The 10,882-nt window shown below is 40.2% G+C and overlaps 1 protein-coding gene across 2 annotated transcripts in view; it reads right to left on the bottom strand.

The window, feature by feature from the left end:
* The window catches only part of LOC102208923 (SUN domain-containing ossification factor), a 14,197-nt gene extending 5,084 nt beyond the window's left edge, over positions 1 to 9,113 (bottom strand). Inside the window, exons 1-16 of one of the 2 annotated variants that reach the window (XM_005741937.1) lie at positions 8,782 to 9,113; positions 5,614 to 5,719; positions 5,230 to 5,349; positions 4,711 to 4,931; positions 4,525 to 4,626; positions 4,261 to 4,402; positions 4,056 to 4,173; positions 3,815 to 3,942; positions 3,636 to 3,703; positions 3,422 to 3,529; positions 3,124 to 3,229; positions 2,694 to 2,714; positions 2,222 to 2,277; positions 1,011 to 1,093; positions 683 to 736; positions 511 to 576 (exon numbers count right to left, since the gene is read on the bottom strand). In XM_005741937.1, coding sequence (XP_005741994.1) covers positions 511 to 576; positions 683 to 736; positions 1,011 to 1,093; positions 2,222 to 2,277; positions 2,694 to 2,714; positions 3,124 to 3,229; positions 3,422 to 3,529; positions 3,636 to 3,703; positions 3,815 to 3,942; positions 4,056 to 4,173; positions 4,261 to 4,402; positions 4,525 to 4,626; positions 4,711 to 4,931; positions 5,230 to 5,349; positions 5,614 to 5,719; positions 8,782 to 8,840 — 1,558 coding nt within the window. In that variant the 5' untranslated portion in view covers positions 8,841 to 9,113. The remainder of the gene's footprint in view (positions 1 to 510; positions 577 to 682; positions 737 to 1,010; positions 1,094 to 2,221; positions 2,278 to 2,693; positions 2,715 to 3,123; positions 3,230 to 3,421; positions 3,530 to 3,635; positions 3,704 to 3,814; positions 3,943 to 4,055; positions 4,174 to 4,260; positions 4,403 to 4,524; positions 4,627 to 4,710; positions 4,932 to 5,229; positions 5,350 to 5,613; positions 5,720 to 8,781) is intronic. The other variant, XM_005741938.1, reaches the window with a different exon arrangement.
* Positions 9,114 to 10,882: the final 1,769 nt, after the last annotated feature.

The following is a 10,882-nucleotide window of genomic DNA, read 5'->3' as shown; positions in this document are numbered from 1 at the left end:
AAACTAGAACAACGTGCAGCATAAAATGCTGAAATTCAAATATCTTTCTCTTGAATGTTATATATTTGTATTACAGTTGATGAATGTACTTTTTATTTTCTATCAGTAACACACTGTAGTCAAGCTGTGTTTACCGCTGTGTTTTTGTAGTTTTAGAATCCAAATATTATTTTCCTTGTTGATTAATATGAGATTTTAACTGGTTTGGTTTCGTCTGGTTGAGTTAATCAAGGCCTCTCCTTATGTCGTGTACACTAACACATCCCCTAACATCAAGGAATCAGGTTGGATTGCAGGTTAAATGACTTACAAATTTCCAAAGGCTTAGTATATTTTTTTATATTTGCATGGTAGGGTTTCAAATTAAACCCACAGATTGTTTTAATTTTACATTTACACCGGACCCTGACTTTTTGGGAAATTTGGATAGCTTTTATTATGTTTACTCTAGACACGGTAAAATAAGAAAACAGTAGAGTGTTATATGCATATATGGCGTGTTGTCCGTACCATTCATCTCTGTGCCTCCTCCAAGAACGTTGACAGCAATATTGTTCACCATGTTTAAAATAGCATCTGAAGAGCAAATGATAACATCAGTCACAAGTTCACACAAACACAATCTGAGCTTGAGAACAAATGTACTCATCTTCATGCTGTAGGAGTTTAAAATCAGACTTGCCTTTTGCTGATCCAATTAGATCAGCCTCACCAGGTGCCGATCCAGAGGGATAATCTGTAGGGAGTGTTATTAAACGCTTTCATATATATATGTAAGAAATTAAAATCACCAACCAATATAAATGTAAAGTAAACTACTATGACATTAGCTTAGTTTTACACAAAACAAAACTTAAAAAAAAAAAATTCAAAAGGGATGATTTCAATACTAATTTATTATTCTCAAACTGTACTGACAGCTGCACTTACACCAAGTTTAACAAGTCTATTTTTCTTTTCTTTTAACAGCAGTTTACAGTAATTTTAGCTACAACATCCTCTGTTCTTACCCAAGTCGTCGTCCTGATCATCTGGCCTTTCTGAGGGATCAACTATCTCCTCATATTCTTCCACCATGCTTGTACCAAACACCCTGTCATAAAAATAAGGATCCAAATCTATAACCACAGTCACACTGAAAGTAATTTACAGTTGTGGTCAGAAGTTTCAAACTGTCACACTCAAATAAGAGGAAAATGTTAAGAAACAACCCAGGAAACCTCACTGCTCATAGTTAATGAAATAATGAAGGAGGAAGACCAATTCCAAATTCTTCAGCTTCACTTCAAATCAACAGCTAAACAGTTACAACTTGGACACAACTGAAAGAAATAATAATAATAACGGATTGGATTTATATAGCGCTTTGCAAGGCACCCAAAGCGCTTTACAATGCCACTATTCATTCACTCTCACATTCACACACTGGTGGAAGCAGCTACAGTTGTAGCCACAGCTGCCCTGGGGCAGACTGACAGAAGCGAGGCTGCCATATCGCGCCATCGGCCCCTCTGGCCAACACCAGTAGGCGGTAGGGTAAAGTGTCTTGACCAAGGACACAACGACCAGGACAGAGAGCCCACGGATCGAACCGACGACCTTCCGGTTACAGATACGCTAATAATCTCAAACACACATCAAACCTGGTCTAGGACTGGATAAATGCATAAACATTAAGCCCCAACCTTGTAGAAAATATGTGGACTATGCTTCAAAGCCAGGTCCATGTCAGGAAACCAACTATTTTAAATGAACTCTACCAAGAAAAGTAGTTAAATCAAGACAGAAGCTTGTTGATGAATACCAAAATCATCTAGTCGAGGTGCAACTTGATAACAAACATTTAACAAAGACTAATGGGGGGGATGTGTACATATTTGAGCCTGTATGCACACTTATATATTCAAACTTGTACAACCAATTCTTGTTTGCTCCAAGTCACCAAATAGTTTTCACTTCCTCAAAAACTATTAGTCAGCAGTTTCTGAAACTGTGATTTAAATGCACCTTTAAAGTATGCAGAAGCAGGAAACAACTGCCAACAGGTTAGTTCCACTTTTTCTAACCAAAACCTTGATGTAGTACCAAAAATCAGACGCTATGTTAGCTTATGCTGTGTTATGGCTTCTTGCTTCTTGTGCAATATACCGATTGTGACTTATTTAAATTGATTTGATTTGCTTCACACTGCATGCTGTGCATTAGGAGCACTATCACGTACCTTATGAGACTAAGTGGGCAGAAATGTTCAGAGCCAAAGTGAGAGACCAGCTCTACCTACAACAAAAAATGTAAATAATGCAAAACTCATTCAGATTATTTCATATCTTGTGTTGCAGATTTATAAAATCATCAGCAGAGTTATTAACAGCAAAGCATTGATTTTGTTATAAAGTCAATTAGTGTAATGAAAAAAATATGATGGGTTGACAGACTGTGTAACCAGGAAAGCAGAGAAATTTGAGAAACATAATAATGGGTATTATTCCGAGGATTATCAAATGTTCACATGTCTGAAATAAACACTTTGGAAAAGCAGCCAATGGACGTTACAATGGTTTGCAGGCAGCACAGCAAGTTAGATCTGATTCTGTTTCATTCGGATCGCAGCAGTTAGACACAAAACACACTCCCCTCCACGTTTACTGTTCAGTTCACCCAACGACAGAGCACTACAAGAAGGACAAGCTAACCTTTATGTACTTGGTGAACATCTGAAGCAAGAGAAAAGGGAAAAAGAGAAATATTAAAAGAGATGTCAGCATGCATTAAAAACGAGACTAGAGAGAGTATGCTGGCTTCACCTGAATCACTCAGGCAAATGGCAACAGCATCTCTAACACTTTTCAAAATGGCAAAGCCACATTACATGCATTTAAGACACGAAGCTGACAAATCTACCAAGAATACAAAGAGAAATATCAGCAACACCAGGGACAAAGAAAAAAAAACACTCCTACAGTACAGTCGGGTAATAGTCAGCTGCAGATCGAAACAACTGTTCGTAATGTAATTACACTGAAAGATTACGGCAATTTGTTGCACACATTCAGCAGAGAATAAAGGAGATATAGCGAAATAATTCAAACAAACAACAAAACAAAAAAAGAATATAGTGCTCACCTTTACATATTTTGCATAAAGATGCTCATCCAGTGGGAAGCTCTGAACTGTACGTTCATCCCGGGCGTGAAAGGTTCCCAGCTTTAGCCATTTATTTGTTGGGTACCTGCAAAAGTAGATTCATACAGCACAGTCAGATTAGTCGATGACTGAAGCTGCAGCTTGGTGTCGCTGGAAATTCCAGCAAGAAACAACAAAGATGACAAATGAAAATGTAAATAAGTGAAAATGCGATCTTCTTTTAGAAGATATTAAAAAGATGACATGACAGATCCGACAGCATAGCCACTGGGCATACCTATTACTAATGGACACAAGAAAGTCTTTAGGTGTAGACGAGAAGAGTTCAAAGTTGGCGATGACCAACTGCTTCACCTGGATGGGCTCACAGAGCTCAATAATGAACCTGAGCATCAGAGAGAGGGTGGGAAAAAAAATAGAAAACTGGGTTTAAGAGGAGAGAAAAAGAGAATTGACTCATTTGTGGATAGAAGGAAAGGGATGCAACATACCAGATTTTATTACTGCAGGGGTTTAGCATGTATAAATCCATATTCTCCTTCAATATGGCTGAAGTGCTCTGCATTGAACAAAGAAGTATGAGTTGAATTTGTCACTGTGTCAACATCCAGCAGGAGAGGCAGATTTTATGATTTCATGGTGAATGGAAAACATAAGCATCATTTTATACCTTAGCCTCGGGGTTAGCGCCAAGTATCTTGGCCCCACACTCCACTGAGGCGTAGTTCTTATTAAAGTTCTTCTGGACCTTCTTCACCGTATGAGAACCCACGTTGTCGGAAGTGTGAGTAGACTGAGCTATGGTGAGAAAAAAAATGGGGGTGATATATAGAGATATATATTTTCACACTTTTGCAGTTTATTCTAGTACAGAAATGGTTGCAATTTCAAAATTCATATTCTGATCGTACTTTTTTCATTCTCCACCTCCATCATCTTGCGTTTCCACTCATCAAAAGTGGGGATGTCCTCGGGGTCTTTGGTGCTCACACTTGAATCTGTGTCTGTGGTACCAGGGGAGCTCAAGTCCTGTCACAGATAATGAGAAAATGAGAGCTGGGACAGCTCCTCTGGCGTGAAAGGAAAAATAGTTCACATTGAATCCACGCTCCTTACCGCCTCCTTGAGTGTGTGCGAGACGTTGGATTCTAGGTGCTGCGTACCGTGACCAGCAGGAGAACTCAGAGGAACATCAGTGTGGACTTTAGTACCTGCAGTGTGCACATTGGAAGTGTTCTCCAGAACAATTGGAAGGCTGCTGTAGTAACGAAAAATGCATCGTTGCCATCGTTTAAAGACAGTCGAGAATGAATTTATTTATTTAACTACATCCAGAGGTTTTTAAAATCTTTCAAAGGGTGAAATGTTAACTGTACCTACCTGTCACTGTCATATGGATTGTTCTCTTCTTCACATTCAGCAGGAGGCAGGTCAGAATCATTGACCTCAGAAGCAGCTACATCTAAGGCATCGCCCGGGACTCTGAAATTAAAGGGAAAAAAACATTTTAGCAGGAGCATTAAATGAAACAAACATCAGCAGTGAGATTTGACAACAGTAACTTGCCCCTTGGGGATGCTGTCTTGAAGATTAACTTTGCTGGGGCTGTCGTTAGTTTCGGCAGAAAATGCAGCGACAGAGTCGGGGGAAGGCGGCGGGGAGGCATGCTCCTGATCTTGAGTGACAGAGATTTCTATATGCTGACTTTCAGAGCTGTGCTCAGGTTGTGATATTCCTTTGTCTGCCTCCAGCTCTACCTCAGCAGCAGACTCGTCTGCTTCAAAGGCCTGATGGATAAAGACAAAGATGGATAAAGATATTTGCGCTGTTGAGTGCAGTGGTATTGTTTGGCCCATTTACCAGAGCTGGACTGATCAATGAAACACTTAAAGCTCTGAATATCCCTGAACGTTCGTGACCTTGATTGCTTCTCTTGCGGTGAAAGTTTTATGCTGATGGAAACAAGATGTAAAACCCTTTTGAAGTCTTAGCTAAAACATGTTTTGACATTCATTTTTGACATTCTTACATAGCAGACAGTGATTGCAATATTAAATATAAATGAAAGCTGCAGTCATACTATACCATATCATATTCTTTTTGGCCCACTTCTTGTGGCATCTGCTCCTCTTTGACACGATCGTCTTCTGTTGGTGGCTCATTTTCAGAGAAAGGCGGGGCAGGTACGACCAAGCTTTCCTCGACCTAGTCACGACACAATAACATTTCACTGATATTATTACACCCCCAAATTTGAGTGAGCTGCTAAAAAACTTTGCTCAGTCCAAATATTCAGATGTTGTTGTTGTTAATCTGCTACAAATCTAGCACAGCAAGGCGTTTCCAGAGCTGTTAAACAAACAAAGGAGTGCATAGTGAAGTGTCTGGTCACAAAAGCTATTCATCACATCGACCTGTACAAGCTCTGAGCCATGAGGTAAGTTCTGGTTCAGTATTGCACAACGCTACCTCGTGACGATGGAAGTGTTCCTGAGGCTCTTCTTCTGAGCTGACCTCCTTTGGGGACACGGGGCTCTGGGCCTCTCCTTGCAGCTCTGCGCAACCAACATAGCAACTGTGGTAGCGAAGGGACAGAGTGAAAGACGGTCAGTGCCACAATACCACCGAGTCGGTTTTGAAAAGCAGGGTCACTTCATTTTGTGGAAAACAAAGAGCTCAGATTCTGAGGATGTGAGGAACTTTTAAAACTCTTGCAACAAGCGAACAAAACAACACTTTTATTTCAGGGCAGTGAGTCATGAACGGAGAAACCTGCAGCCCAGTGTCACAGTGTGACGCACCGAGCGTTCACGTGGCCGTACCCCAAGGAATCAGTTTATCTTATCTGCATGCAGAGCCAGGGAATGTTTTCAGAGCCAAAAGACACACCTCAAGCACACTGCACATTACTCAACCTGTCTGTGAGACCTGCTTTTCATGTGTTATTCATATCCTAATATTGTTTTAATTGTGGGATGAAGGATGAAAGTATTTGAGGAATGATGATTACTTCAGATGACTGTGCATATTTCTGAATAACAACCAAATTTTAAAAAAAAAGGGTCTTTAAATGTTTATGTACAATATTTTTTCATCAACTTAAAAAACTGGAACAAAACCTAATTGTGGCATTTGCAAATGTTTTGACTCCTCTTCACTTATCAAGTGAAGAGGAGTCAAAACCTTATGTAATTAACTAATAAGGGCTTGTAAATGGCCAAATGCTCCTAGTAGGACTGTGAGCTGATGACATTTCCAAAGCTGGCCTCCATGCAGCTAACACAGATGACGCTCACTGATGCCCACAAAGCAGGTGAAAGCTATAAAAAGCCTGAAGAGCTTGCAATTTCCTTTGTCTAAAATGTCATTCGAAACAGATGAAACTGGCAAGAGGACTGCGGAAGTCTGCAAGAATCAATTAGGGTACTCACGTCTCTGCAGTTCAAAAATCATTTGTCTCGAGGTGCTGGAATTTTGGATACACTTATATATTAAAATATGCCTTTATTTTGAACCCTACAAGTCCGTTGGGTGACACAATCCCAAAAAGAAAAAGGTCCGGGTCACAGTGACTGCCCCCTTGGCAGAAAAACAACAATAAACAGCAGTAACAAGCCTTAAAATAGCTGCGAAAATGTCAAACTGGTGTCCTCAAAGGCCACGCTCTAACAGTCACTTGGCAACAACCCAGGTCATGACATGGATTTTATTCTGGATTCCAGCTCAGGTATTTTACTTGGCCGGCTGCCTGGCTGGCATCGCTTTTGTGTTGATCTGACGTGAGGCTCGACTAGTCAAAAACACCCATGAACAACAGAGCATTTGTTTTCTAATTGAAAGTCATCTACCACAGTGTGATGCCAAAGGAGCAACAGTGGTGCTGAGCCACAGCCAGCTAAATAATTCATTACCCAATTACAAAGGGTTAAAACACTCACCATCACATTCAAAAAGCTAAGATGTGCTCAGTCTCACCGCAAATGCATTAAACGTTTGTATTACACAGTATGTTATTATTATCTTTGAGAAATGAAATGGGTCGTATAAATGCAGGATTTGCAAAACACAGGATTACGTTTTTAAGTGATAGTAGTGCCAATGCAACACCATGAAAAAAAGACTTAAAGAGCAGCCTTAATATGTGGAAGTGAAGTGCTGACCGCTGCAGCAGATGAAACACGTCTACCACAAGTGCAAAGATCATGTATGTGTGCTCACTCTTGTCAGACTGTCCTTGGGAAACATGTCTGATATGTGACTCTGATAGGAAAAAATGACACATAGTATGATTTCACCTGTATGGTGGTTTATTACTTCAATGAAATAAATTAGTGGTAGAAAAATTTAATCACACACTTTTTTTTAAAACAAATGCTGAACCAGCTTTTTAGATATATGGTAATTAAAGTTAGTTAAATACAGTTTTATTTATATAGCACCAAATCACAAAAGCAGTCATCTAAAGGTGCTTTATACTTAGAGTAAAGACCTTCAAAAATAGAGAGAAGCCCCCAACAATCAGACGATCCCCTATGTGCAACCACTTGTAGACAGCGGATAAGAAAAACTCCCTTTTAACAGGAAGAAACCTCTGGCAGAACCAGGCTCAGGGAGGAGCAGCCACCTGCTGCGACCAGCCGGCTACACTCCCTAAATGTAAATATGGAGAAAAAGCTACTGAATCCTGGTATATCAGATGTCTGGGTCTCATGTTAAACATCATACCATGACATCAGTGTTTCTCTAACATGGTAAAAGGAGTTTTGTACTCTTCCTGCTGTGGTACTCTACTGGCATCAACAACTTCATTAAATTCCACGGCTTTTTCATGGGGTACAAAGCTGATAAACATTAAAAGGCAAAAGCAGCATCACGTAAAGCTTCTGTCTGAAATAAGAGCTAAACTGATGCTGTTGAAAGTAGGCCATGCCAACATCACCACTATAGATCCTAATAAAATATTACATCATGTCCCTCCCTCCCCTTCTGTCTGAAGCACAGCAGGCAGTTTGTTTGATGGTTTGTTGCCATCCTGTTAAATCAAGACTAGAACCCACATTCATCCTAAACCCTGTTTCTATGTTCTGTGTCAGAATTACAGAGTCCCAGCAAACTCAGGCTTCCACAGGACAGACATGACTGACGTGCAAGGCCCATAATCCTGTCAGCAACTGATGAACCAAACCTGTGTAACGTCTGATCCGTCACGGCATGGGTTGTCACTGATGTACACGGAGCAGATTAGCGTGTGTGTGTATGTAAACCAGGCTGTCTTTGTCAGTGTCTTGTAGAAAGGTAACAGTTAAGCTAGAGCTCAGACAGACTTCGCACAGGTGCCAAACTTAAAGCGGCTGGTAACATTCAAATCATATTCTGGCTTCCAGACCGTAACATTTTCATGAAGTGAACAACTTCGCGAGGTCGTTTAAAGCTAACGCTTCCCAAGCCCGCTTTAAAGTTAGCTGGTTAGTAGTCAGCTACTCAAGCTAACTCGTCTGCGAACAAGTCAGAAGTCAGCCAGGTGCCACATCACACCACAATGTTTGCGCAAGCTAGCCAGACAAAGCGATGTAAAGTTTGTGTTTTTCAGCGAAACAACAGTACTGTTTTCAAACGGGACTAATTAAACTAACTCACCAATAGACAACAGCTAGCCACACTGACACAAGTCGCCACAACAGTGGTGTCATCTTCATCCCTCTCCAGCCGGGACAGACATCCTCTCCGCGCTCACAGAAACGTTGTATCCTTTTGCTTCGCTGTCTTTCACAGCGGTGTATAACATAAACCGATCCGCTGTTTCCTGTTAACAAAGCTGACGTTGGCGGTTTCACTGGTGAAGTGTGATGCTAACTGCTGTAACTCCCCCCACACACACATACACACACAACTTGCTACCGGGTCACCGCGAAACTGTCCAATGAAAACACAGCGACGCCATGGCGCAGTTCAAACTGAGCGTATGTTGGGAGCGCTCGTTTTGTAGCGCCTGGTCGCCCGATTGTATTGAGCTCCTTGAAGTGAAGTATTTTAAATTTGTCAAGGGAGTGGGATTTTGCCTTTCAAGCGTTATCATTTGCGATAATCAAAACACACCCGCAGTGTTATAGTGTTACGATCATGCGGGGTGTGGACAGCTAATGGAAATTCACACAAGCTCCGTAAAACATGTAAACTTAAACTCTCACTGTATACCCCATTAAATAACTTTATAATAAACCCCAAATTCCACACCGTGAAACATACATGCGTGCTAAAGATAGTAGTATATGTTTTTTTGTTTTTGTTTTTTTGGTGCAATCACATGTAACTTGACCTCAAATATTGCAAATCGGTGCGTTTCTTGCACCAGTTTTACAAAAGTATCAGCCTGTATCTCAACAGGTCAGCGCAATTATCAGGAATGCGAAGAGTCCTGTGTTATTTTTGGCTGTGAGGTTCACTTTGCAATTAGATTTCGTGCACTGCAGCAAACAGCAGTGAATGCTGTTTTATATTAAACCCACTAGGGGGAGCCCTCTGCTCAACCCTGCGGGGTTTTCAAATTGTGAAACATAACTATAGGCGTTAAGGAGATCATTTGAAACTCACCTTGGTATAAGCAAATCACGGGGTGATGAGCCCAAGAGCTATCATGTGCCTAAAGTGCTAAATGAAAAGAATCATCTCTTCCATGAATAGAGCTCCAAGCTCACTTGAGCAGCACTTTAGCTTAGTGTGACTACAGGGCATGTGGCCAGTCATAATACAAAGCACACTTGGACTTTGAGAGGACAAAGATACTACATCCTGATTTGGGGATGACTGAGTGCACATTTGGACTTAGACAAAAATGAGTCCTTGGCTTTAAGAAAAATCTTTTTACAGGACTACATTCATAACTAACGAATGAAATGTGCTAAAAGAAACACTTTTTTCTGGGTCTTATGGTAAATGGACTGGTTCTTTTAAAGTGCTTTTCTACACTAAATGAGCACTCAATGTGCTTTTGCACTCAATTTCAAATTGTGTGGTCATAATGTAGAGTTTGGCAGTTAATTTCTTACCAATGCATGAAAATCAGAAATCATGTAACATCGCTACATTTTGGAAATTCATGTACTGAACAGTTTTTTGTTTTGTCCCTAGGTGAAATAAACTTTTACTACCAGACCAACCTAGACTTCTGCTGCCACCAAGTGGCTACAAGTAAATCACATTACTTTAACATCAAGAGGTTTTTCTTGTGCAGTGGATATGCAACCCGCATACTAAATACTGTGTTAGTGCCACAAAACGTGACAGATGGTATAGTTTACATATGTCTGTTCTATTAATTTCTGTTAATAACGTTCATTATATATATCTTACACACATCACCATCTCTATGCAGAATTTTAGTACATTTTCTACATTATGGAAGGCTTAATGTCTGCACAAAAAAAGCATAGAAACTGTAACAAACCTTTGTTTTAGTTGAGGAAAGCAAATAACCAGTGTAAAACACTCTGACCCAGCAAACACGACAAGATCATTGTTGTTAATCTGAGATGTGCAGTCCTCTGTCCACATATTGATGTTTGGCCTGGGTGAACAGAGGAAATTGCCACTGACTGACCTTTTTGTACTGTTTCAGTTTGTAATGCTCACAAACTGAAACTTCTAAATACATAAATGCAATTGATGCTAAGACTACTTTTTTAACATTTTTAAACACTTTTTACATAAAGAACAATAACCATTTAGGTAAATCTAGCAT

The sequence above is a fragment of the Pundamilia nyererei genome, unplaced genomic scaffold (assembly GCF_000239375.1).
Source record: "Pundamilia nyererei isolate P.nyererei 1_Seehausen unplaced genomic scaffold, PunNye1.0 scaffold00115, whole genome shotgun sequence".
In the NCBI taxonomy this organism is placed as follows: Eukaryota; Metazoa; Chordata; class Actinopteri; order Cichliformes; family Cichlidae; genus Pundamilia; species Pundamilia nyererei.
The sequence above is the reverse complement of the archived record's forward strand: the minus strand, read 5'-3'. Positions and strand labels throughout refer to the sequence as shown.